Below are 27,252 nucleotides of genomic sequence, written 5' to 3'. Positions count from 1 at the left end.
TCGGATCATCCCTCCTTTTTATTCTCTTGCTTCTGGCCCGGCTCATCTCGGTGAAACAGTCCCTTTCGGCCAGGCCAGAGAGCCCGGGGAGGAAAGGGCGGCGCTTCGGAAAATTACGCTTCATGGATCTGCAGAGTGCAGAGTGTGTGCCCGCCGCGAAATTGCGCAGTTTGGGCATGGGGGTCCAGCCTGGGCCCGTCAAAATGCCCGAGGAGACATCAAAGTGTCCATAGGCGGTCCTGGATAGGAATAGCCGACATCGTTGAAACAGCCGGCGTGCCGTGGGGAAAAGTGGAGAATCCCTGTCGATTGAAGGATCGCTGAAGAATCCGCCCGCCGGGCTTCCAGCCGTGCCGTTGGAGGGGGTTGACCTTGACTGGCGATATGTGCGGCTGCCTGAGGAGGGCAACGATGAACAGGACAGAAAGTCCTTGGCGCGTCCTAACCGGGCCATCATCAAAGGTCGATCTGGGATCATAGATCGCTCCGTCTATCTCCAAGGAGACGAGCCAGTGTCCAACTTTCCATCGGGTCCAGTTGCTAATCTAGACTGGTCACGTGGAAGTTTCAGGTATACTTCATCATGTGGCCAGCACCGTCTCATACTGTCGGCATCGAATGATCAAGAAGGCGAGTGGTCTCCGAGAATATCCACACATTACTTCATTTTGATGGGTGGAAGATGATCAATATCGGTTCCCAAATAGCGTAGGAGAAGTAAACTACAGTTTTTGGTCAATTCAAATATTTCAAGTGTTAACTCGTGGTGAAGGCGGAGACCAAGCCCTTCCGACAAACATGGAGCCGACATCTGCCTCCTTTGCTTTGACCCTTAACCCTATTGGACAGTGGTACTGACATACATACTACTAGTAGTCGTCTAGGTACTTCGAAGGCAACAAAATACCGGTACCGACTACGAATCACCTACTAGTACGTGAGGCTTCCATATAAAATGCAGCCACTCCACCTACAGACCCAGAGCTCATTAGAAGCACTGCCCGGAGTTTCGAGTTTCAAAAAGTGGGAGCAACAAGCAGAACTTGCATTTCTCAGGCATTCATTCATCATGTAAAAATCGTTGCAACCGATGGGTCGAGAGCTCCTCTTGGCTAGTTCCTGGAGCCTCGACCTGGTGTCTCATGCAGCCATGGAAGTAGCTCTCACACAATTCATATGCAATCCCCATCAGGGGGCCTTTTTGGTCACTTTCAATCCACCAACATTACATACAAGTAGAAAGGGGCAAACGGCAAAGGATGGCGGCAAGAAAAAGAAAAGCTGTACCAATCTGCCCGTATGAGCATTCCTCGAGCCATGAGGACAATCGCAGGTTGGAAGAATGAACAGGTCTGTAGATGTACAAAGACATGAGAAAGAGAATTTCTAGAATAGTCAAATCGGGCAAACTTGACCGGTGGGAAGAGGCCCAGGGTAAAGGGTATAATATGATGTACATTTAACCGCACAGCACACGGGTGTCTCCGAGGGGAAAGAAAAAGGGGAGGGGGAGGAGGGGGCGGTGCGAAGAGATGGAAGACAAGCCTCGGGAGGATAGCATGGTCTCCGTGCGTATATCGGAAGAAACTCCGGGCTTAGGATCTGGAATCCGGGGGGACGATCGGTTTGGAAATTGGTTTCTTGCGACCAATAATGAGAACCTCGTCATCGGAATCGGTCTCGTTCTCATCGTCACAGTAGTACCTAGACTCATCCTCTTCGGGACGCGGAGAGCCGAGCGGGCGAGCTTTGACGGTCTCGCCGGTGCGCAGGATCGATGGGATGGGGCTGGTGGCCTCCCCTTCCTTCTCCCGAGTACCCGCATACACCCCGTCACCGGAGAGGGAGGACGCGCCTGACACGACAGATGGAATGCTTGGATGAGACGCGCTTTGGGACATTCCGCTAGTAAAGTCATCGGCCGAGGAGGACGAAATTGTCCCCGCAGAGGGGATTGATTTGTTCATAAGGGTGTTTGCAGCATCAGCAGAGGAGACAGGTTCCGGGACGGCCACGTGAGCGAGAGGAGCCACGGGAGGAAGCGCCAGAGACTCGGTCGAGTACATTGCATAGTCTACTCGGTGGGCCAAAGAATGGGCCTCGTCTAAGCCCGCGTGAGCATCGCTTCGCCGGCGGCGAATGAGCGCGTTCCGAGTCAGGTGAAAGGACTCCGCTGACGTCTTGCCCACTAATTGCTGAGAACGATTCCGTCGATGGGCAGGTGCCAACGCGGAGTCCTCGGTTGGGGAATCAGAGGATGTATGCCAAAGACCAGTCGTTCGCACTTGGCCGACTGCCGATGCATTGCTCAAAGCGAGACTCGGTTCGGCATGGCATTCCTGGTCCAGAGCAGGTACGCAGGCCGCATCGCCAGAAAGGGAACCCCGCCGACTGCGACTTCCTGTGAAGACACGCCGGCTGGCGCCGCTGAGCAGACTTCCAAAATTAGTGGTGCCAAGGGCCTCGATAATTGAATGGGTGCTGTTTCGGGAATGAGAGTATGTAGAGTCTGCTGTGGATTGTCTGACGGTCTTGGTCGATTCGGCAGTGGACATGGATGACTTTGCACGACGCGGAGGGCCCGGTCTGGTCGGTAATGTGGCTGCGCCCGGAGACGTGGGCTTCTGCACTGCGCCGGGCAGGGTATCAAAATAGGAAGCCCACGGTGCACTGTCGTCCACGGGACTGGCCGTCACGCTTTGGGCAAGAGGGTGTTCCCCATGGGAAATCTGCTTGCACGACCGATACATTTCCTCATCCCCACGCAGACTGGACCGACGGCTGTCTCGTGAGGTCTTTCCAAAGGTGCTTGTGCTTGACATAGACGACAGGGTATCGGAGGAGTGGTTGGATCCATGTTTGTGACCGTCTTTGTCCTTGGACCGGCCAGAGAACCACTTCGCCACATTCGATCGCACCCGCTGAATGAAAGGAACTTTGCTGACGGCACTGGTAACCTCCTCATTCGAGACCTCGATCCTCTTGCCCTTACTCTGGTACCCGGGATCGGTCTCCTCGACCCAGGCCTGCGGGTTAGGCAGCCCTTTCAGGGTCCACGGATGATGTTTGATCTCCTTGAGAGTGATCCGCTTGACAGGGTCCTTGGTCAAGAGGCGATGCAGAAGATCGTACAGCTCATCGTCAATGTCCTCGTATGTGAGTTCATTATCTTGGCGGTAATACCGGTGACTTGAGCTAGAGAAGTTCTCATCCATGACGGGCACAAGTCGCTTTCTGGGGACAAAGACCTCTTTCTTCACAATTGTTTGGAACATGCTGTACTCATCATCGGAAAGGAATGGTAGACGGCCGAAGATCATTCCGTACAAAGTAACCCCCAAAGACCAGACATCGATGGCGCCGGTGATCTTGGGCACCGCTCCAATGTTGTCAATGTAATCGTCGCCTGTGTAGCAAAGCTCTGGGGCGTAGAAAGCGGGAGTTCCCACGGTTTTGGACAACTCACGCGCGTCGTCGAGCTCCGTGGCATCGGTTTCCCCTACCTGTTCTTCTTCCTCGTCCCGCATCGGGCGCCCGAGGTAAGAGACGCCGAAGTCGGAAATCTTCACACGGTGGCTAGCGGTGACCAAGAGGTTGGCCGGCTTGATGTCTCGGTGGATGATGCCTTGATAATGAAGGTACTCCAGTCCAAGGACCGAGTCGCGGAAAGCGTTGCGCGCCTCTGTGATGGTCAAACAGGGAACGTATGCCAAGTCATCCGCATCGGCAGACCACTCCGGTTCCGACGGCGGGTATCCCAGGCTGCTCGATGCCGTGCTGAAGCGTCGCTCAAAGGGGTAGTCCATGTAGGCGCCGTACATGCTCCCCTCGACCGCTGCCAGAGCGTCCTGTGTGGAGAGATGATTGGGTGCGTGGTCGTCCGCCGGTGCATTTGAACGATTTGTCCGAGAACTGGTCCGTTTCACGGTGAGGACAAGGCCGTCGTCTTCCTCGTCTGAGGACTCGGCGCCGTGCTCAAGACTCCATGCGGGGATTGGTCCTTGTTGGGCATCAGCGGCCTGTGCCTCGATCTTCTCTCGCGCCTTTTCACGTTGACGACGAAGGTGCTGCGCTGTTCGAATGAACTGTTGGCTTTCTTCGATAAATGCGGGCGTGTCGGGTACGCCACTTTGCTCGCGTTCGAGTCGGAGTTTGTCGACGTGGACGATCTCACGCAGGCCCTTTTTGCGCCACACAATCTCTCCATTTTCCACGTATTCCAAGACGATATAGACTTTTTGTCGATTGGGGTCATCGATGACTTCTAACAGGCTGACCACATTCGGATGCCGTGCCTTCTTGAGAATGGCCACCTCTTTCTTCACCTTGTCTTCAGGGTTGCCCAGCTTCCCTAAGCGGCGGCGTTTGGAGTAACGCTGCACGATTTTGATCGCGACTTTTTGTTTCGTGGTCACATGCTGACCTAACTTGACCTTGCCATGTTCACCGCGACCGAGCTCTTCCAGAATCTCATACTGGTTGATGAGCTTGTTTCCCGTCTTCGAATCACGGTCGACCTCGGCCGTGTGGGTCTCCTTGGGCGGCTGCAGATGCGACGGGTGCAGGTAAGGACTGCTCAAGGGACCCTCCTCGTCGGAACCAAGCGGCGTCGAGCGCGAACTTCTCATTGAAAAGAGCCCGGGGCTAGATACTGGGGTATTGCCCGCCGTGCGGGCGGTACGAGAGAACCGCGGCAGGGGTTCTGCAGAAGCAGGCGTGGAGTGGGTGCTGTGCGACCGCAGATGCGGTGGTAGACCCCAGGTTGGATGAACCTGCGATTGCAACGACGCATAGGATTGATCAGGGTAGACAGGATATTCGGCTTGATGGTCGGAGTGTCGCGAAGACCGTCGCGAGGCACGTCCCAGGTTGCCCAGCTGAGAGCGGGCATCCACCACGGTGTCTTCATTCAGTGCCTGCAATGAGCTTGAAGATGACCGGGTGGATGGGGCGCGTGACGAGTTGTATACATGAGGGAACGCTTGGCGCAAAGTCTTCTGGGCTTCGGACAGGTCGGCGGCCGTAAAGGGGAGGGGCGCTTGTTTCGTCGTCGTGCGGGTTCCCGATTTGTCGTCGACGGCGCCGGCGGAGGCGGTTCCGTGAGGCCGGGTGGTTTTGATATCCTCGGATCGACGCAGATGACTCGGAGAGTCTTCGGCGCCACCATACCGAGGGGACGCCTCGTCGGCGTCGTCTACTCGCACCGAGAACCTCGTGTGATCTGTCATCACCAGTGTCCTTCTTGTTTCTGCCCGGGGTGTTTTTGTTTCCCTTCGGAAGGTGAAGGGTTGGCTTTTCTTGCAAGAAAAGGATCAGGGATACGGGCCGAGTTCGCCGAAGTTACCGTGAAGCATGGTCCTCTTCACACATGGGTCCAAAGGTCCGGTCGGTTCGACGTCGATTCAGGAGGAGCAGATTAAAGGCTCAGGCAAGCACGCAAGAATGAACCGGCATTACTTTTGAGTGCAAGGCAGGGACGCAGTGGTGGACTTGCGGGCGCCCGTGTGTACCGGACAACGGGCCCGCCAGAAGGGAGGGGTTGCAGGTGTCGAACACGCCCGGAGGAGAAATGCAGCGACGATGGGAAGGTAGACCGGCTACCGCACGAGCGACTCGGGATTTCCCCTGGACCGTGGGGACGCAGACGGGATTCCCAATAATTGCGACCGTAAGGCGCTTCTATATATAGGTGGGAGATGTGAGGGATGGTCAATCGTGGTCATCCGGCAAAGAGGGGGTGTGCCAGGAATATAGCGAAATCGGAGGAAGGCGAGCAAGTTCAGAAGGAGTGTACCGGCATAAACGGTCGTGCCGTTGTGACGATGGTTCAAATGGTCTGAGATGGACGGTAACGAGATGAGTAGGACGGTTCTCGAGTATGAGGTGACGAGAGAGAGGGGAAGAGGGGGGGGGGGGGGGGGGGGGGGGGGGGGGGGAAGGAAAGAAGCGGTTGAGAAGGAGGGGAGGTTGGGAAGATGAGGTCGGGATGAGGGTTGAGGAATAATGTCACGATGTCGAGCAGTGGTCCGGGTTCCCGCAAGAATCGTAGAATGACTCGAGTTGGGCTTTGGTGGAGAGGGCGCCGAGAGCCCCGACTGTGTCCAGTACGGGCAGTGCCCAGTGCGCGGCGATCTCTAGGCTGGTTCAGACTCCACGCCGTGTCCTAACCGATCAGGGAGGGGGACCACCGAGACCGTGGGCAGAAAGCGATCTTCGGACTCGAGAGTTGGGAGAGAAGAAAAAAAAAATAAAAAAAAGGGGGGGGGCAATAATACTCGAGTTCTCGCCGAGGGAAAAGTGGGAGACGCAGGTGGGACAACTCCTGTACCTCGATATGCACGTCTGCCAATGTATTTGTTCGAACACCAACGCGTGTTTTTTTTTTTTTTTTTTGGCTTACGAGAGGCAGCAGCAGATCAGTCAGAGAGATTCGCTCCTGAAGAGATGAGGATGAGGTCTCGGATCTTCCATGGAGCATGTCGATAGTGAGAGTCCTCTAACGTTTCGAAATGTCCGATCTTCCATACTTGCTTGATGTCCCCTTTTGGTTCGTCACCAGTCAATGGGCCAGTTCGCCTCAGCGGGTGGTCCGAGTCCTGAGCGACGGTATCGGCCTCAGCACGGCTCGGACAATACAGTACAGTACAGTGTCTGAGGGGGAGAGTGCGGACGGTAAAGTCAACCCCGTATGAGGCGCGTACCACATCGTGTCATCATGCCCGCTTCTTCCGCAGCCTCAGGCTTGGAGGGCCTGTGGCGTCACAGCAACACGGGACACCTGGTGCAGTGGTACACATGTACAGTACAGACACCATTACATCCGGACTACGGGCATGGCGGGATGGTAACGATACAGTTACGGATTCCCGCAGGTTGTCGATGATGGTGACTTGGTAAGTTGGTGGGAATGTGGTTAGACTTTGCGCACATGTCGAGCTAGACCATTCTGGGACCTTCAAATGAAGTCGTCGGGCTCGACTGGACTCCACCCTGGGTCAGCTTCTCCGGCTGGGAACTACCTCACCATGTAACAAACCATGCTGGCGATGGTCCAAGGGACGACGACCGGTACGGGCGACGATTTCATCATGAACTTGGTCTTCGGCGCTCGGGGACGAGACTCAAGGCGTACACAGTGTCCATTCGAGTTCATGATGACAGACAGGAACCATGGCGCTGAGATCCCGCTGCTTCGGCCAGCTATCCGACGGATCGTGTGTTTCTAGTTCTCGACCGTCCGAGTCTCCGATTCCATGTCTTGTTGCAGACGGATGCGAAAGGCAGGCAGTGGTCCGTTGTGGGATCTACACCTGGATCATCTACTGTACATACGTCGTGAGGTACATAGCCATCCTACGGTATCGGTGGGGGGGGGGCGAAACTTCAAGAAATTACGGGCCCAGCATGGATCGATGCGATGGCGTGTCCATCATTTCGAGGTCAATCGGCCAATGTGGCAATTTCTGCCCAGCGCCAAGCCCTCCATGTCCTCAGCACCTGCCTGTACAGTTAAACGCAACTGAGCACTATGTACATGGTTCTGTCGGGTGCGCTGCCTTCTCGTCGATGCATCCAGTTGCGCACGACCGGGACAAGCTGCCCGGTCAGTTGGTCTCATCGCTTACTCTGGGCTACTTCGCGGACAGGAGACGAATGGAAATCAAACCTGCCCGCGCCCGCTCGACTGCGCATCAATCAACAAACTCCAAACCCCCTATGCATGTACAAAGCACGCTTGGGCCCTGATGGTCAACGGTGGAGTGATACTCCTCGTTCTCTCCGTTTCAGCGGTCGCAACGGCAACTACCTTCTTTGCAGCAAACTCACGGTGCCGGGCTCTGTTGATGAAGCGTCACCGACGAGACCACTGGGACCATGGTTGCTCGGTCCGTAAGATGAATCCTTCCTTCAGCGACAATCCTGTTTTGCCGGGGGGTGATGATCCGCTCAGGTGCCCTTTTCAGCCACGAGCAGCACCTCACGACGACCAGGACTACGAATAGGCTGGACAGGACTAGATTTCTCAATCACGGACGTACGGTACGTAAACTGAATATTGAATTTCCACTGCCTGGTTCCCCAGTACTGCGGACGGTGATATTATCACTTGGTCGTTCTGATAAGGACAGGCAATGTCCGTGTGGGTTCATCGAGTCCCCCGTCCTCATTTGCTCTTCGGCCATGCGGATGAGCCTATGAGAACCTCTGGTTGCCCTAGAGAGCTCTCGGCAGCGACGCAGCGACCCTTTCGTCCATCAAGGGCGAGCAAGTTGACTGAATTACTCTGACGCCCACCCGAACTGCCGGGAACATTGTAGAAGGCAAAAAAAAAGGATGGTCGTCCCTCGACTGCTGCGTTAACTGTCCATTAGCCAAATGAATTCTCCACTTGAATCCCCCCGTCTCGCCCCACTTCCAGCTTGGGTGCGGTGCCAGAATGACGACGAGCGCCAGCATCCTACGACCCTCGAAATGTCTCTCAGCGCAGAATTGCAGGTTTGTCCCGTTGTTCACCCCTCTGCCGTCTCTGGTCTCTCAGTGTTGACAGGATGGAGTGAACATTGTTACCCCTTTGTGTTTACAGCAGGGAGTGCGTTGAAACACACCGGAAGCTCGAGCACGGCTGCACGCTGCAGTTTCACCTTGAAATCGCAGAGGCCCAAAGGGGTCCCGAGATGATTGTAAAAGAGGGATTGGCCGGCCACAATAGAAAAGGTTGACGGCTTACCCATCGCTGCAGCTGTAGTTGCAATTACTATATTTTCCACTTTCCTAATACACATCGTCCTGTTCCGAATTGCCAAATGCACCGACCCTGGATGTGCCGTCAGGTCAACCATTCGTCAGTTGCTTGGCTAGGAGCCACTATACCGACGGGATGCCTCAACGCCCATCTCGTCTCCATGGCTCGTTCCCTCTCACCCCAGCGTGCACGTACATTCATCATCCAATAGTGTTCCGCTCGGATCTTGAGATTTCCGTCGCAGCACAGACATACATGCGTTGATGGCCCGTCTTGTTGGCTTGCATGGGCATGGGGCATGGGTATACCGTCCCTGTCAGAAACTTCCACAACACAAAGAAGTAAATGAAGAAGTGACGCGCGCACGAGGGGCGTCATGCAAGATGGCCCTTTCGAGGCGTCGGGAATGTGCATCGCCTCTCACCACCCGTACCTATCGCCTCCTCCCCGAATCGCCGTCATCGCGGGCACACCCCTTGGTACATACTACATCAGTATGTGGTGCATTGCTACTACCTACGAAGTGCTGTTCATGTGTACATGCGACACGGACTGAACACCTTCACAAGTTCACTCCAAATACAGTCGCCGCTCGGAAGCCCGAGCGTCGTCCGTGCGTCCGTGCGAAAAGTCCACTAATCGTTCGTCGCCGGATGGGGAAGTATGACGTCAGTAATCAGAGTCGAAGAGGTCTGGCCCACCCTAATTAGCCTCGACAATAGTTGCTCCTTTGGTTCTTTTTACTGCTAAAACATGAGGAGTGCTCCATACTTGAGTTCCTGCCCCCGAAAGTTGGGACATGCGTGGATTCGCGTGATGGCAGTGAACTCGGTGACCAGGCTTTGATCGCATGGCAACTGATCCGTGAATCGTGAGTCTGGGCACGCAAAGACACCGGGAGGAGATGGAATTATGGAATGATACCTTCCAGTCGTTCAACTGGTCAGCAGCTTCCACACTGGGCCCATCAGTCATAATATAACTCTGGCACGTTTCGAGATATCCCCTGCGAGCACACGAGGTCACCAAGGATCATCAAATTTGAACTAATTGATGTCTCGTGACTTTCGACTAATGCTGTCCATATACCACTTGTGTGGCTGATTCATAGGCTACGGAAAATTCCCTGCAAGAGAAAAATTGCCATTAAATTGGCAAATTGGCTCTCTCAAAGCTATACATTCGCTGGACACTTTGAGTGGACGGAAACATTCATCGAGCCAATCAATAATAATGAATCTGTTCCAACTGCCTTCAAAAAGTCAAAATCGATACATCGATCAATGGGAGCGAGTTCACCGAAGGCCAAACCCCGCCATTGAAAATGTGATTAAAGATCAATGACAGGTACTACTACTACCTTAAAAGGCAACACTGGCAGGGGATTTAATACAATAAGGAGCTACTGTAGTAAATGCGCATGTCACCATTCTGACCAATCAGCGAAACACTAAGATACCTAATAGGAAAACCACGACTAGAAGTCTATGTATGGCGGTACTTCCACTTCTTCCGGTGCGTAAAAAAATCATTGAGCATACAGTAGGAACTCGGTTACTGAGCACAAGCCTTTTGAATAGCTTTGGCGGGGGTGCTCTAATCGAAGCCTTCTGCACTAACATTTGCGAGCTTGTTCAAAGCTACGATATTTGTTGTATGATATCCTTTTGGTTTTGCATATGAGTCCCTTACATTCTGCATTGAAGATGTCTTGGAATTTCAAGGGAGAAATAAATAGAGGCTCTTGCAATACAAATATTTACCGAAATAGTGCCGGCTCCATACGATTATAGTCTTTTCAGCTGTTTTATAGAAGCCACATTATGATCGACACGCTTTCCGTGAGCAAGCGCACATTGGGTCTGATCTGAGTAGGGAAAGCATAGAAAGTTCGTCCATGAAGTATGAATGACTACTAGTTGTAAATTAACAACCCCTCTTAACAGTCTTGTATCGAAACAATTTTTGAAATGGCTACAGATAAAATAGGTTTGACAATTCACGTATCCTTCAATTCAGAGGGAACATTGACCAAGTCCGTTTCATTGAGCGGTGCTTGCCTCTTCAGCAAAATCTGCTACATAAAGAAAAGAATTCGTATCTGCATAGGAATAGCCGGGATTTGTAAGTACATTTTACCATCAGCTGTTCTATCTCGAAATATTTCACACACATCCCGGTCTTTCGCTCAAGAAAAATTTTGCGAGGCTAGCAAAAAAAGGGCAGTTCTGGTGGAACAGGCTAATTGTTCGCGTGGGCCTTCAAATGGACTTTCTTCCGGACTGGCCTTGGAAGGCATGTCGGAAGGAGTGGGATGTATATCCACGAAGAGGCTCTAGACTCCATTCAAATTGCAGCTAGAATAAGCATTCTTGCCTTTGATCCAAATTACTACGGGCACCATATCGTTTACGATAGTAGGGGAGACCCTGCTGTAGATTGTAGAACTTGTCGCCCGTGAAAGATACCCCACGAGTCAATCAACTAGCTGTCCTCTCGTGTCAAGCTCTCTGAGGCTGGGTGACTTATAACGCCTCTGAAATTCGTTTCCCTGCCAATACAATATCTCTACCCTCAATGCGATTACTTGGACAGTCTAAATAAGTATCTATATAGGTAGTTTGTTGAAATATGCAGTAGGGATCGCAAATGCTCTGAGCTACTTAGACACTCAGGGATAGGCTCTAGCTCTTGAATAGTCTTCTTCATTGTGATACGACTTTGGGCGACTACACTCACCTAGTCTTCGAATATCTTCTTGTTCTGCTGCCTCCACTCTTGACATTTTGCTAGGTCCGAGGACATAATTCTAGCGTCTTGTTGATTGTGAGCTCGTGGTAGCTTTAGGAAACAATTTCAGGGTTCGTGTTTCACATCGCCGGGTTGGAAGACGCGGGTGACAGCACCGATAAACTGATATTCGAAAAGTGTTCAAGTGGGAATCAATCAGAGTGATAATTATCTATGGAAATCGACAGACGTTGATAGTGAGATTCTCATATATTAGGTGCTTCAGTATGAAGTAGAAGACCTCCCGTCATGCTGTAGCCGAACCCCCCGTAGTTTCTTGCGAGCTTTCAAAATGGGCATCCCATTTGCCCAACTTCCACTGCGTTTATAGAACGAAATGTGTAGAAAATTCCTCGGTCATCGTCTGGATGACGACTATTACCCGATGGAAAGTGGATAGTGCGGCCTGAGTCTCATGATTCGGAATATGCCGATATTAAGGAAGCCCAGGGCTACGCCCGACAAGCCCCACGTATATCCATGTCGGCCCGGTACATGTTAGGTTGTCGACTGCTTAATCACACTCACGGGGTGGAGAGGCGACGCATGAAAGTGTCCAAGTCAACTATTCAATTTTAATTACGTTAGGTACGGCCAGAGGGCTATTGTACACACTGCTACTAATTTACAACCTCCTATTTGAGGCTGCGTGGATGGTATAAAATGGAAGATGCTACCGTGCTACCTTTTCAACTGTCCCGTTTTAAGCGCCTCCACGAGAATCAAGTCAATCACCAAGCATACCCACCTCCAGGAAGACTCCTAGCGTTTTCTACAAGTCGTACAAAAAGTGATCGGGCAGATGAGTCGTGCAAACTTCCATTCTAGCCCCGCCGCATGCCTTGATGTTGGAACGCCTCCCACTTTATCTTAGATTAACTCCCCCTCCACTCCACGTGCAAGCCCTTTAGTGTGAGGAGAGAGTTTGACACCAACCGAGTACTCAGCGATGAACCCCCCCTCCCCCCGAAATGACATTAAAGAGCTCATTATTGAGACTCCCACATGATAAATATGCTCATGTTAACCATCAGCCAATATGATCACATTCAAGAGAATCGTTGCCCCATCGAGTGATCGCGGTCCGTTAATGATCCTCGTGGTCCACACGGCCTCCAGTGTGGGCCGTTGCCCCAGTAACAGACATGTGAGCATCCGGCCGATGGAATGTTTACCATCCCCGCCGCCGTGCACTTTATTAATGTTTGCTGAGGGGCAACGTAGGCATGGCCCATCACACTGTGCAGCCTGTTCATTGGTCAAATTGCCCGCATATATTGATTGAGATCCACCTCGGCCTGAGCCTGGCCGGATCTGCATCGATGACTACGAAGTCGAGACGAAAGTATCGAGAAAGTCTGTTTATCCACTAACCAAAAGGCGTGTGTTGTGTGGACTCGGTACGAGAATAAAGGTGGAGAAGTGAGAGAGGGAGAGAGTACGGGCGGGTGCCTCGAGGGACAAGAGACTCTAGAGCCGCGTGTCGCATGTAGTTGTCGGAACGTTCTCAGTCGAGTGACCACCGCCCACACTCTCTTTATTTCCTAATCCCACCGCGACGTAGAAGTCTCACGGTAGAAGCAAGTTCGGTCTTCGGGAAGAACCAGTCACCTGTTGCCAGATTGAACACATCAAATCTTATCAGCAAACCGCAGAACGTGTCCTCGGTTCACTGTCAACCGCGTGGCACCATGCTCGCCGATCCTGGAATGCATTGTGATCCTTGACTTGGTGTCTCAGCCTACTCTCGCAAACGCGCGATGGAGCTTCGTCGACGCTGCCAGCGCAGCCCGCTTTTGCACGCATTGCTCTTGTGCACTTTTCTCAACGAGGCCGCCGCTGCTCTTCCCTACAACCCATCTTCAGCCTTCCTCTCTCCATCTCGTGACAATGCACTTGTCTACATATTGCAGCCCAGCAGCTCCCACGACAACGAAATTGAGTTCCTGTCTCTGAACATCTCTCAGAGTCTGGATCCTCAAGCCCCAGAGTTTCACACTTTGCTCTCCAGGGTTCCATTCTCAGGGACGAGACAAAATGCAAGTTTCACTCCGGTCATCGATACTTATGGCGTGATCTCGGTCTTTGAGGGAGACTGTCGCAAAGGGGCGGCGACGGCTGATTATCTTTGGCAATTTACCCCGGATAGTAACAGCACGATTGGCAATGGGTCCTGGATACAGTATGAGGTGGACACTACAGAGGGTCTGGCCAGGCCAAATTATTTGGCTGCTGGCTTCTCGTTCTCCTCCAGCCGGTCTCCTGTGCCTACATTCTACTCATTCGGAGGCATGTGTCCCTTTGCCAATACTACAGCTGATACGTGGATCTCGGCAGCAAACTACTCGCAGTCGATGGTGATGATCGATGGAGAATCTCGAAAAACCCCCCAGTACTCGGCCGTGATCACTGGAGATCGCGCGCCCCCCGTTCCCGAGGCTGGGATGGCTGCTGTCGCACTTCCAGCAACCAAGTCTCAGACTCAGACCCAGCAAGATTTTCTGCTCATTGGTGGCCACACTCAACAGGCGTTTCTCAACATGTCTCAGCTGGCAATCTTCTCCGTTCCCCAGAACAGTTGGACCTTTGTTACGGTGAATTCTGAACCTTCCTTGAGAACCGAGCTGGCGATCAGAGACGTATCGATGGTGGAACCCCGATCTGGTCACGCAGCTGTGCTGTCAGGAGATGGAACAAAAGTCTTTGTTGTCGGTGGCTGGGTGGGAGATACGTCAACCCCTGCGAACCCTCAACTTGTGATTTTGAATATCGGCGAAGAGTATGGTGGCACTGGCCCATGGTCATGGACCGAACCTCCTCAATCAGGAACGGGGATGATCGAGGGTACCGGACTCTTTGGTCATTCTGTGGCGATGCTGCCAGGAGATATCTTGATGATCACCGGAGGCTACACTATTCCCAAAGGCTCATCTGCCAAGCGAGCAGCACCCTTAGTCGAGCGCAACTCCCAAGTCTACCTGTTTAACACCACCTCAAGCAGGTGGATGACTTCTTACTCTAATCCTCACGCCATCACATCTCCCCCAGCGGCTCCTGCTCACCACTCCTTATCTTCGAGTCAAAAGTTAGGCCTTGGCCTTGGGATAGGTCTTGGTCTTCCCATAGTCATAGTGATTTTCATTTGTGCTTATGGATACCTTCGAAAGCGGGCCACGCGGAACAAGCGCAATTCGCAACTTCGTGATCTGGCGATAGGCGCCGAACGTGCGCATTTCTGGACTGGAGACGAGCGCCATCAGTCGAGCAGTATCAGAAGCTCGCAAATGAGCGAGAAGCAAACCCTGGTGCCCTCTTCGCACCCTTCTTGGACAGCGGCCCGGGGAAGTGCCTCTCGGCCTTCGTCCTGGAACGAGCCTCGGGATGGGGTTGCTGAGAGGACAGGCCTGCTTTCTGAACCACTCAGCCCTACCAAGCCCACGTCCCCTGTGAGCCAGCCACGGGCGTATCGACCATTGAGCTTTGCCGACTATCGCCGCAGTGAAATAAGTGAAATCCATCCAATCGATGAGCGTGACGAGGACGAGGCTTTGTCTCGAGAACGACTTATGTCAACCATTCCCGATGAGCCAGACGCGGTGACGAAGGAGTCCGAAGATCCCTTTACAGATGACCCTTTCTCAACCCCACGGCCAACAATCTTCGGGGTGGGCCTCGGCCCATTTTACAGTCGCCGGAAAGAGCCTAATTCTGCATCAGATGGACGGGCTTCGCCGGCGAGTAAGAGCGAAAGGACCTCCACAAACTTGTCTGATTCGTCAGCCTTTTCATTCTGCTCGGCCACGGCTAAGCCGATGGGACAAGTTTCTCAAGCCAGGGCTGTTTTAGTCGGAGCAACCTCTCGCCTTAGCAGTCATGGTACCGAACACCTCATCACGGCGGCGCCCCAGAGCGATGAAGATGGTCCTCCAGCCCCTTCGGAAAAATCATCGACAGATTCCTACTCCACTGCACAGACGAATTTCTCCCATCAACAAGCCGAGATTGAGGGTCTGCTTCACAATAGCAATGATCCCGCCAGCTCGATCACCCCAAGGAGCACCTCGCCTTCCAAGTTACCGCCTGGGATGAAGCCCAAGGCATCGGACTGGATGATGAACACTGTCCGTCGCGCGCTAACACTGACCCGTCGCGGTGGCTCAACCTCCCAGCGCGACGAGGAAGACGACACGGCTTCCCGAGCATCGGCATAGATCGCCGGAGTGCACTCCAAAGCTTGGGTCCGGCAACTGTGGCAAGCGGGACCAATACACCTCGCCGTACTGTCAGTGCTTCAGCCGAGCTTTTCCGCCGCAAGCAAGGTGCAAGAGACTGGAACGCGAAGAAGCGCCTTTCGGAAGGTCCGTTTGGTATGCCTCGTGGCACACGCGATGATTTGTTCATCGGAGCACCGGGCTACCTTGGTGATGATGAGACATGTGACGACCTTGAAGATGACTGGGACGTCGAGGGCGCCGCGGAGGGTCGTAGTGTGCAGATGACTTATACTGTACCCCGTGAAAAGCTCCGCGTCGTCAACGCTTCCGCTCGTGATATGGATAATATCTCCGAACGCTCTACCAGCGGTGGCTTCCGGCGTGTGAGCGATTCGATGGGGAATCGTCGGGTCAGCCGTTAAATTCAATGGAGGTTCCTAGATGACTGCCAGCTCGTTGACTTGCTCAGCTCAGCACTCTTTGATTCCTGGTCTCTCCTCCTCCTCCTCCTCCTCCTCTTCTTCTTCCTACAAGCAGCCTTGGGATGACTCCTTGAATTGTTTATTTTCGACATGACGAAAGTCGCACAAAGTCTTGATTGATGCCCTTATGTCTTTGACGATCACTGAATTGATGCTTGCCTGGTGATCTTTTGAAGCGATTTTTCTTTTCAGTCGCCTGTCTTTTTTAAATCCAATAATTTGGTTTCGTTGGATATGAAGCTTTTGAATCTTTATCTTCCTCTTATACTGGTTGGCTGGCCTAGTGGGGATCTGAATGTTCTTACATGTATTGTTCCTGAAGTTTGAGTGCCAACGGCCAGGGTGTATGTAGTCTTAAGGCAATTGATATTTGACCAATGAACTCATAAGCTAAGATGTTCCCTAAAACGCCCCTCAAATAGATACTTGCATGAACTTCCAGGATTTTTCGAGACACCGTCTCTACTTACAACTGCCATACGTCATCATGTCTAAGTAATGTGCGGACACGGCGCGACTTTTCTAATCATAGCTCATGCAGTTCATTCAAAGATTATGTGTCTAGCCCACGCTGGCCAACACGAGACATCAAGACAAGTGAAAATACAAGAGGGCTAGCTCAGTAACCATGTGAGATAAAGAAATTTGGTATCATGACAGCTATGAGCTGGGAAAATGGTCTTGTATGCGAGGGGGATTTTCCGGGGTCAATTATTTTTTTTGTTCACTGGACCTTGCTGCTTTGAAACAAATAACTTTGAGATGAAGGATAATCTCTCTAATTCAATAGATAACTTCAAGTCTCTTTAGGAGCAGTTGTGGGCTTGGTAGCCAGAGTGGTGTTCAGCGTAGGCAGCATGCTTCTCGCACTCTCTCGGGCATACTGCACCATCAGAGCGTCCATGACGACCAGTGCAGACATAGCCTCAACGATGGGCACAGCGCGAGGCACAACGCATGGATCATGACGACCCTTAGCTTCCAGAGTACCATCCTGCAAGGCGTAGGTGGCGGTGCTCTGGGCCTGACCGATAGTCGCGGGAGGCTTGAAGGCCACACGGAAGTAGATGGAGGCTCCGTTGGAGATACCACCCTGAATACCGCCGGAGTTGTTGGTCTTGGTCTTGAGACGACCATCCTCAGAGACGACGAAGGGATCGTTGTGGATGGAACCGGGCACCTCGCAACCACCGAAGCCGGAGCCGATCTCGAAGCCCTTGGTGGCGGGAATGCTCAGCATGGCGTGCGCAAGCTTAGCCTCGAGCTTGTCGAAGCAGGGCTCGCCCAGACCCACGGGAACATTGCGGATCACACAGGTGACAGTTCCTCCGATGCTGTCGTGGGCATCACGATACTTCTCAATCACCTTGGTCATGCGCTCAGACGCGCCGGAGTCGGGGCAGCGGACGGGGATGAACTGATCCACCGTTTGGCGGTCGATAGTCTCCAAAAGCTTGAGGTATTCAGGGTTGGTTAGAAGCGGTGGGATTTCAGGGTAGGAGGGAAGAGGTGCTCGTTGCCCACGGAGGAGACGAAGGAGACAATGTCGACATTATGTGACAGCTTCAGGTACTTCTCAGCGATAGCGCCAGCGGCGACACGGCCTGGAGGTGACAAATGTTAGCTCGAGTGCGAATTTCGAGGCTTCTCCCACCATCATCCCCAGGTATGGTCTGACGTACCGATAGTCTCACGGGCACTGCTGCGGCCACCACCACTGCTGGCCTTCACACCGTACTTCTCCAAGTAGGTGAAATCAGCGTGGCTGGGCCGGGGGTAGAGATCCATCGTGCTACCGCCGTAATCCTTGGGGCGCTGGTCCTCATTGCGAACAATCATGGCAATGGGCGTGCCTAGTGTGACGCCGAACTCGGTACCTGACTGGATCTCGACCCGGTCCTTCTCATCGCGCGGGGTGGTGAGGGCGCTCTGTCCAGGGCGACGACGAGTCATTTGAGGCTGGATGTCCGCCTCCGTGAGCTCCATGCCGGGAGGCACACCGTCAACGATACAGCCGACCGATCGGCAGTGTGACTCGCCATAGCTGAGAAAAAGATGGTCAATCAAGCGACTTTGGACGGAAGGGATGTTTGGAGGGCACCCTACGTCGTCACACGGAAATGCTCACCCCACGTCGACATGATGGCGGTTTCTGGGAAGAGGTGTTTTCTTTTGGGGAGGATGAGGAAACTACTGGGAAAGGCAAGATGGATGTGATATGAATTGAACCTGAGCAGAATATGAAAGAATAGCCACAACAGAGATTCCGTAAGCCCCGCAGAAAAAGAAACGGACTCCGTCGCAGTTGAAAATCGACTCATCGATACTTTCCTCTCCCGGACTAGCGTCACCGACCATCGGCCCCGCGGGCTTTTCCATCATTCTTCAGCCATGTCAGACTCCCTCCGCGCGTTTCCAAATGCTTGTCCGACCATGTCTTGCCTGGTCGCTGCACGGAAGTGTCAGGCAGATCCGCCATAATTCCTCGTACTCGCTCGAGCGCTTTTCGGAGCTCGTGCGTCGACCGTCATCTCAACACCAGGTGTATCAATCGCTCTCGACCGATCCTTACGTCAACCTCTCCATCGAGCACTTTTTGCTGGAGAACGCGCCGGTTGACTCGAGTATTCTCTTTCTTTACATCAACCGTCCATGCGTGGTGATCGGTCGTAATCAAAACCCATGGCTGGAGACGGATCTACGTGTCCTGTATAATGATCGTCAACCCAATGCTGGGCGTAGCAATGGCGCGGTTTATGTTCGGCGAAGATCAGGAGGCGGCGCGGTTTTCCACGACGAAGGCAATCTTAATTATAGTGTGATCTCGCCGAGAACCACATTCACCCGCGATAAGCATGCGGAGATGGTCGTTCGAGCACTGCACCGCATTGGAGCGGTCAACACCAGTGTCAATGAACGACACGACATTGTGATGAAGTCCCCCGTGACCGAGTCAGCGAGCAATGAGCCAAACTTCCGAAAAGTATCCGGCTCGGCCTTCAAGTTAACTCGCCATCGAGCACTACACCACGGTACTTGCCTCCTAGATTCGCCCAACATCAACGATTTGGGTCGATTTCTTCGATCCCCGGCTCGAGGGTACATCCAAGCAAGAGGTGTCGACAGCGTTCGGTCGCCTGTCGGCAATGTCTCCAGTGCACTGGCAGATTCGTATTTTTCCATGCAAGCGGTGATGGACAATATTGTTGAAGAATTCGCCTCATTGTACGGAGTGCATACCGATGTTGTCCGTCGAGCACGACGTGCACTTGCTGGAGAACCCGATCTGTTTGCCGGCGATCGCTGGGTGATGGGGACTGTCAGCGATGCTCAAGGCGAGCAAGAACCAGAAATTGGGAAAGGAATTGCAGAGCTGCGGGTGCGTTGATGTTGTCACAGGCGGCCTTTGTGTGAAGCTCCCGCTAATCGAGTTCTAGTCGCTGGAATGGAAGTACACCCAAACCCCTCAGTTCACCTTTTCCACGCATCCTACGGAAGACGACACGCGTGAGCGTCCACCTCTTCCTGCGACGCTTCCTCCCTCGGTACGTTTACAACCTCTCATGGCTCCTCGGCTCAATGTGAGTTACATGGCTGACCCTAAATAGACCCGAGTCTTCCTGCGTCTCAAACACGGCGCCATTATTGAGAGTAATCTCTCCCTCTCCGAAGACAGCGCAATCGCGTCCGACCAGGCAAGCCGAATGCAAGATATATTGCACGGTCAAAAGTTGCACGAGATCACCTCCGAGCGCTGGACCGAGATGCTTCGGCAAGGCTTGTCAGACTCTGAAGGTGTCGAGGATGCCTTCCTCCAGGAGTTGGCAGAATATCTGGGCGACCTGCTAGGAGGCCAGTGATACAGGATCACATCCCCGTGCTCCTGGGCCCCAAGCAGGTCCAAACTTATGTACTATAATCTCATTGATCGAGGCCCGAGTCTCTCCAACAAGTTCCAGAAAAAAGCCTGAATGACACACGTGCCTTTACACGCAAGAAAACTCTCGCCGAGACCTCGTCTGCACGGCAGCGATAGCCCATGAAAGCTGGATTTTCTCGACAGGCCTTGACGTCGACGACGTTGAATCCCCGTCGATTACCAGAGGTGAGGATTTCCCCAACGCCGGTTGAATGCACCTGTAGTCTTTCATGGCAATTGGTGGATATTCAATTTTCCATTCGATTGTGCGCCGTAGGTCTTGGAAGCTTGGCCGTTCAAAGATGGAGAGACGGTCACGCTCGAGGCGCTATCACAACTGACTTGGTCCTGGGGGTTGGTGTCGATGCAGACCAGGTATTTCGAGTGGAACACGTTTGGTCTCGTGGGCGGTTCTCATCTTCTTCAGCAGTGACTGCTGTTCCTTGGCCGTTCTTGTCATTATACCGTGAGGTCGCTCGAGCTCGTGTTTCTTTGGGAGTCCGTTCGCGATCGGAAGGTCACCTACTAATGGCCACTCTGTGCTTGCTCACTGCAAATCAAGAGTGACAGTAAAAACCGTGCCATCTGTCCTGCTTACCTTGCCTGCATGAGCAACGTCGAGACTGTGTTTTGTGTACGGCAACGCGACTAGTTTGTATTTAAAATCCACTATATTTCTGATAGCACGGCCAAAGGCAGCCTGTCAGTCTAGTCAGGAAAGCATGGCCACATCCGCCCATGGCAACACTGCTTCTCATTCGGATCTCCGACGACAGTCAGCGAAGCCGGCGCCCTGAATGACCTTCTCCCCTTTCCCCGCCGACCGGAGACCGCGAGAATCGCGGGTGTACCAATTTGGCCCCCAATCCACACATCAACAGGGGCGAAAGCTGCAAGGAAAGAGACTGTGGCGCTCTGATCTGATCGGCTGAAAACCTCCCCCCCCCCCCCCCCCCCCCCAATCACGATGTGCATTCACTTGGTTCCTGTGTTGTCTGCCTCAAAATTGTCCCAGAGTATGGTGGGTGAAGATAGTTATCTGATCAATTATCTAATGTAAGCGTTGATTTTACAGACAACTCAAGAAAAGAGCGCCGAAAGTCATGATCGCCGCTCCTATTCTCTGCAAATCAGCGACTATGGTTGACAGCCACGGTTTTTTTTGCCAAAGACGTCAAACTGCCCAATTTTTCTCCTTACACTCTCTTTGCCTACGTCGCGAGCTACGCCTGGAGCAAAAGCTTTTGCTACGCTATCGCCAAATATCCCAGACGTGTTGTACTTTGCAGTTGACCTCGTCGACGAGGCCTATTGCCTGTTTCAAATCCCCTCGACATACTAAGCGTAGACTGGCAGTACGCAGAAAAGAAGAGAGACTGAAAGACAGAAAAAGAAAGAGACTTCATCACATTGTCACGAATCAAGGGCTCGTTCCCAGGCGTAGACGGGATTGAACACTACACTCGACAAAATCATCGCATCTGCAAAACCTTGCTCACCACCTCATCTGCACTTTCATTCTGTACCCCCAACAATGGAGAATCCGACCCCTCCCATGAAGGAGCCACGACACATCGCGCCTGTCCTTCATCGTACATCTGCGCGACCGCCAATTCCAACCTCCAGCTCCCTATACCCTCCTGAAACTTCCGCTGTCCGCTCTCGAGCACAGTGCGCGACGAGGCGCGCTGCACCGGCCACTCTCGGCCCGTGACACGCTGGAAAGCCTCTAGTAGCTCGTTTTGCGTCGTGATGATCGACAGGACTTTGACGAATCGGTTCGCCGTCTCGTCCGGGTGCTGCAAGACGCCGACGACCGACTGCCCGATACCTACGAGGGTGGTAGCGGTGAATTTCTCCGTACCCGAGTCGTAGATGGTTGCTGAATACTGGGCAATATCGAAGCCCATTAGAGGGAATCGTTTCATAGCCTATACCGGAAAAGAGAGAGACAAAAAAGTACCACTACGAGTTAGCACAATAGAATATTACACCCTTCCCCACTTAATATACACAAGTAAGAAAGACCTGAAAGAAAATAGGGGGAGAAGAAATAGCCAAGTCTTACCCAATCAATTGGATTCCCCGTAGTGATACCGGTGAACGTAAATGTGGGATTCGCCTCGGCCTTGGCCTTTGCCAGGTTCCAGCTAGTGCGACGATGCGCATGAATAGCGCTGAATTCCGGTAAGCTGTGGTATTCGGGACCCCAGCCAAAGTCGTTCACGATAAATCGTTTAACGCCGGCGGCTTCGGCGGCCTCGATCATAGTGGCCTGGGCTCCGATACCGCCGGGGCCGACCACGCAGATAGCGGCATCCTGGCCGGTGAGGGCGGTGGTTAAGTTGTCGAGGGTATAGTTCGCGCGGATGATGGGTAGACCGGCGGGGAAAGTCGAGGTGGACTCGGTTCGAGTGATGATGGTGATGTTGAAGCCAGCACGTTGGAGGGCGGCGGTGATAGGAGTGCCAAAGTTGCCCGATGCCCGTATCAGGGGTCAGTTTTTGAGGGAAAGAGCAGGGGGGTTTTGGTTTGTTCTTATGGAGGAGAGAAAAATCACGGATGAGGAGAGATCGGAAATATTGAACATACTCCGAAGATGGCAACTTTTTGGATAGTGGTGGCCATGCTTGTGTCCTTGAGTTGTTACGATATTGGTATTGATGGCGGAAGTATGAGGATGAAGTTAGGGTTAATTCATTCTACCAGAGGAGAACGAGGAAACCCATCGAGAGTGAAATAGATTATAAACAGTTCTATATAGAGAAGTCTTCGAAGGTCTTGGTCCATTGATCTATTATGGATCAATATGGGAACTTAGGAGGTAGTAAGGACGGTAAAATGATAACATGATAACATTAGTAATCTGATTAGAGTCATCCCGTGAATCACTTCGTCGTTGACTCAGAGCTCAGAGTGAGTTGTCAGCTGTTGGTCGACTTCGGGACCGTGATTGGTGCTTTCGTGACTCGCGAGGACATGGAATCATGTTCCCATCCGACACGGACGATGTTAGGCAGAATAGGCCCATGTAATTGCCTGATGCTGACTCTGGGTTAAGTGAAGATGAATACCTTCTACTGGAGCACGATGTTCACCCTGTCTCGGTCAGACATCAGACGAGAAGATGATCCTCCATGTCCACGCGAGTCCCGCACAGGGATACACTGCGAAGTGTGGAACCTGCGCAGCGTTTTTAGTTTGTAATCATGTCTCCTATCAAGATACTATAAGATCATAGGTCATCTTGAATGTGGATACAAAGAACATTCTCATGTATAGTAGGCAACTGTATCTCAATCAGATTTGCTGAGATGATTTGGTATGATCTCTCAGCATAGAGCACACTTTTTCAAAATCAATACGGTTCATGACTTGCCTCTCCGGTCCTGTTCGGCGAGTGGATTTCGATCAAGGCTTCTCCTGCGTAGAGGTTGATGTCTGTGGGGGTAAAAACGAACCCGTGATTGCCAACGACGCCCTCCCTTCAATCCTTCAAGCTCCTCCATCTCCGCGCTGAGCACCTCAACACCACGCCGGACCGCTGGTCCGTCTACCACACTGCCTCGAACGTCATCATCAATTCTTTGTTTCATACCTCGAGCCAAGCTCCCCCGGTGCCAAGAGTTTCCTCGCGGGGATGTCGAACGGGTCTCGATTTTCCCCCGCATTTGGACGATGATCATTCACAATCAGCCGAGCCCTCTCTCGCTCCCCCCGGGCTCCATCCCGGCTTGATGACCCTTCGACTTTTCCCTCGGTTGATTTGTGCTGTCAAATGCTGATCTGATGCCACAGACCCACTTCTACCAAACCTGGTGACCTGGGTGGTTGGATGTGAAGTATCCCGGCGACTGCTTCACGATGCTATTGAGCCGGGATCAGCACACGGCACGCCGTAGTGCTCACCTTCGCCTGACCAGGCCCAGAGCCCCCGCGTGAGAGGCTGCAGCACCTTGATTCCTACGCCTGCTGGATGGACAAACTACAGAGTTAGCCAAGCCTCCTCTTCCCCCCCACGAAATTTTCCACCAGTGTTCGTTGTCAGTCTCGATGCCGTGAGATGATGGCGTTCTGCCCGCGACTTTAACCTTGGTGCATTTGAGACTTTTGTATCACCGTGAACACTGGCCCCTTCAACGATTGGGCTTGGCTACAAACTTGAATGGCTTTTCACAGGCCAACAACTGAGCCAAGAACACATCAGGTGCAGCTGACATGCTCGAACGGGAACGCCGCAATCGAGTTTTGTGCGTCCAGGGCAGCAACCGACGGCAATTGAAATCATAAGAAGTTGTTTTAAAGATCAAAACGGCCCCCGGCTTTTTCTACAGTTGATCAGACTCTATTTGGCTATGTTCCCGTCGTCTTCTAGTTGCCGCTTCAAACAATAAACGGTCAACATGTCGTGGTTCCTTCAGAAGATCGTCCACAATGAGGCGATGAGGACCGATCCCAAGGAGATCTATGGATGGAGGGTCTACGCGCTGGCGTGTTCGGTTTGTCACTCATGACCTTTCTATGGTATAATAAACGTGTGGAAACGAAGCTGACGCACAAACAGGCATGTTTTGGTGGAATGCTTTTTGGCATGGACTCTGGTATCATCGGCGGAGTCCTGACAATGCCACCCTTCATGGCGTAAGTGCGGATCTCCAAAAATAAACAAACTGGCACTTGACTCCATCGAGATTCAAGCTCATGGATCTTTTTCTTTAGTGAGTACGGCTTGACGGGCCTAAGCAAAACCGCGCAAGCCAACTTATCCGCCAATATCGTGTCCACCCTGCAAGCTGGCTGTTTCTTCGGAGCTCTACTCGCTTCACCCGCGGCGGATCGATATGGAAGACGCTACGCGCTCATCGGAGCGGCGACGCTGGGGATCCTTGGAGTCATCATGCAAGCCTTGGCGAGCGGTCATCTGGAGGCTATGTATATCGGCCGGTATGTATTTTCGCGCAGCGCCAGCCCGTCGATTGCACCTTTGGAGCGACTCATGCTGATAACCTCTCGCGGCTCTTTTCAGTCTGATCACTGGATTTGGGGTTGGATCTGCCTCGATGATCAACCCTCTATACGTTTCAGAGAACGCGCCACGGGCGATTCGCGGCGGTCTCACCGGTCTGTACCAATTGTTCATCACCATGGGAATCATGCTGGCTTTCTGGATTAACTACGGCTGTCTGCTGCATCTTGAGGGCTCAGCCATGTACCTCGTCCCACTGGCAATGCAGGGTCTACCTGCCGTCCTTCTCTTTGGAGGAATGATGTTGTGTAATGAGTCACCTCGCTGGCTGGCTAAGCAGGACCGATGGGAAGAGGCACGCGCGACTCTATCCAAAGTTCGAGCGCTGCCTCCAGATCACCCCTATGTGGAGGAAGAGTTCCAGGCTATTGCGCAGCAATTGGAGCAAGAGCGACTTCTCATTGCAGGCTCCGGTTTCTGGGATCTCATGAAGGAGATGTGGCTCATTCCAGGAAACCGAAAGCGAGCCATCATATCTGTGCTTTTGATGATCTGCCAGCAGATGACGGGTACCAATGCAATCAATTATTACAGCCCCCAGATCTGTGAGTACCGTCATTTTGATCGATGAACTTGCGTGGTCCCTTTTTCTGAAGCAGATACAGTTAAAAATGTGAGCGCCGATCCTCGTCTAGCCATGTGCGGTGATTTTACACGCCAATTATTGAACAAGCTTGGCTCTCTAACATATTTGTCCTTCTTTTCAAAATATTGCAGCTCGGTATTGATGGTAATGCAACTAATCTCTTCGCCACGGGCGTTTACGGAATCGTCAAGATGGTCAGCTGTGGCGTGTTCCTCGTTTTCGTTGCCGACTCACTCGGTCGTCGCCGTTCACTTCTATGGACATCCATAGCTCAAGGTCTGGCGATGCTTTACATTGGTCTATACGTGCGCATCGCTCCCCCCGTCCAAGGAAGTCCCGTGATACCAGCTGGCTACTTTGCTCTTGTCTGTATCTTCCTTTTCGCGGCATTCTTCCAATTTGGTTGGGGTCCTGTCTGCTGGATCTACGTCTCTGAAATCCCGAGTGCCAGACTTCGATCACTGAACGTGGCCTTTGGTGCAGCGACACAATGGCTGTTCAATTTCGTGGTGGCTCGCGCCGTACCAGTCATGTTGACGACAGTGGGTGCGAACGGTTATGGGTAAGCTTTGATCGCACATTGTCAGAGATGCAAAGGGGCGTTGGGAATTACTTTCAGAGTGCTGACCGAGCACTGAATCTCTTTACTCAGAACATACCTCATCTTCGCATGCTTTTGTTTCTCAATGTTCTTCTTTGTTTGGTTCTTCATCCCGGAAACAAAGGGTAAGTTGAGATTAGCATATGGAAGATTCTTCGTTTGCACCGCTAACCAGCACTTAAAGGCCTGTCGCTCGAGAAAATGGATCAGCTGTTTGGTGTCACGGATCTGACGCAGCAGAAGGTGGACGATACCGAGCAAGGCGTGGTTGTGGGCGACGACGGCAAATCTACCGACGTCCGTGTCGAACACGTAGAAAGCTCGCGCGCGTAGATTTTCAAGGCTGAGCCCAAACTATCGGATTTCCGATGCGTGTTAAGAGGCGGCGTCTCCGGAGATTTTGCGCTTCCAGCATATGTGAGAGATGAGCTGATTTTTAAGCGGGAGGGCAGAGCAATCGAATGATTCAACCGGCGCCATGGAGATTATATACGCAGCTTGAATGCAGCCATTCCGTATCATCTTAAAAAAGTATACGCGAAGAACATTTTTTTTCAATTTGGATGATTGCAATCTAAGTTGCATGTATTCACATATTCTGAGTCGTTAGATCATATACATCGTAATTCGGGCTTGGATGCAAGGCAGAAGAGTCAAAGAGAAAAAAAATAATCAAAATAAATGAGGGGCTAAAGAGCCACCACCGCAGTGAGTGTGGCGCTCACTCGACAATACTCGGCTGAAGTAACTTCTGAGAGGGATGCAATGGAACCGAGCAGATTGCCCCTTCAAGAAGGCCAAAAACAAATGCAAAAGTAAAAATCAAAAATCATATCCAGATTCGCAGGGACTTATTGCGGACGGGGCAAATGGTCAAGGTGAAGCACCGCG

General features: G+C 52.4%; 7 protein-coding genes across 7 annotated transcripts; 3 read left to right on the top strand and 4 right to left on the bottom strand.

The window, feature by feature from the left end:
* Positions 1 to 1,595: 1,595 nt before the first annotated feature.
* Positions 1,596 to 5,228, bottom strand: POX_e06624 (uncharacterized protein; the record flags this gene model as incomplete). The annotated part of the gene is made up of 1 exon (XM_050115441.1): positions 1,596 to 5,228. The coding sequence occupies one exon, from the start codon at positions 5,226 to 5,228 to the stop codon at positions 1,596 to 1,598; it is 3,633 nt and encodes a 1,210-aa protein (XP_049967901.1).
* A 5,111-nt stretch (positions 5,229 to 10,339) lies between these two features.
* On the bottom strand, positions 10,340 to 10,444 carry POX_e06623 (uncharacterized protein; the record flags this gene model as incomplete). The annotated part of the gene is made up of 1 exon (XM_050115440.1): positions 10,340 to 10,444. The coding sequence occupies one exon, from the start codon at positions 10,442 to 10,444 to the stop codon at positions 10,340 to 10,342; it is 105 nt and encodes a 34-aa protein (XP_049967900.1).
* Positions 10,445 to 13,293: 2,849 nt separating this feature from the next.
* On the top strand, positions 13,294 to 16,169 carry POX_e06622 (uncharacterized protein; the record flags this gene model as incomplete). The annotated part of the gene is made up of 2 exons (XM_050115439.1): positions 13,294 to 15,541; positions 15,607 to 16,169. 2 exons carry the CDS (start codon positions 13,294 to 13,296, stop codon positions 16,167 to 16,169), a joined length of 2,811 nt encoding a protein of 936 aa, XP_049967899.1.
* An 856-nt stretch (positions 16,170 to 17,025) lies between these two features.
* POX_e06621 (Chorismate synthase) lies at positions 17,026 to 18,370 on the bottom strand (the record flags this gene model as incomplete). Its single annotated transcript, XM_050115438.1, has 4 exons — positions 17,026 to 17,682; positions 17,754 to 17,833; positions 17,912 to 18,273; positions 18,336 to 18,370. The coding sequence occupies 4 exons, from the start codon at positions 18,368 to 18,370 to the stop codon at positions 17,026 to 17,028; spliced, it is 1,134 nt and encodes a 377-aa protein (XP_049967898.1).
* A 278-nt stretch (positions 18,371 to 18,648) lies between these two features.
* Positions 18,649 to 20,089, top strand: POX_e06620 (uncharacterized protein; the record flags this gene model as incomplete). Its single annotated transcript, XM_050115437.1, has 3 exons — positions 18,649 to 19,608; positions 19,667 to 19,774; positions 19,838 to 20,089. 3 exons carry the CDS (start codon positions 18,649 to 18,651, stop codon positions 20,087 to 20,089), a joined length of 1,320 nt encoding a protein of 439 aa, XP_049967897.1.
* A 1,531-nt stretch (positions 20,090 to 21,620) lies between these two features.
* POX_e06619 (uncharacterized protein) lies at positions 21,621 to 22,776 on the bottom strand (the record flags this gene model as incomplete). The annotated part of the gene is made up of 3 exons (XM_050115436.1): positions 21,621 to 22,079; positions 22,217 to 22,552; positions 22,741 to 22,776. 3 exons carry the CDS (start codon positions 22,774 to 22,776, stop codon positions 21,621 to 21,623), a joined length of 831 nt encoding a protein of 276 aa, XP_049967896.1.
* A 1,775-nt stretch (positions 22,777 to 24,551) lies between these two features.
* On the top strand, positions 24,552 to 26,694 carry POX_e06618 (Quinate permease; the record flags this gene model as incomplete). Its single annotated transcript, XM_050115435.1, has 7 exons — positions 24,552 to 24,647; positions 24,713 to 24,789; positions 24,868 to 25,092; positions 25,175 to 25,719; positions 25,848 to 26,322; positions 26,413 to 26,486; positions 26,546 to 26,694. The coding sequence occupies 7 exons, from the start codon at positions 24,552 to 24,554 to the stop codon at positions 26,692 to 26,694; spliced, it is 1,641 nt and encodes a 546-aa protein (XP_049967895.1).
* Positions 26,695 to 27,252: the final 558 nt, after the last annotated feature.

The sequence above is a fragment of the Penicillium oxalicum genome, chromosome V (genome assembly GCF_001723175.1).
Source record: "Penicillium oxalicum strain HP7-1 chromosome V, whole genome shotgun sequence".
NCBI lineage: Eukaryota > Fungi > Ascomycota > Eurotiomycetes > Eurotiales > Aspergillaceae > Penicillium > Penicillium oxalicum.
The sequence above is the reverse complement of the archived record's forward strand: the minus strand, read 5'-3'. Positions and strand labels throughout refer to the sequence as shown.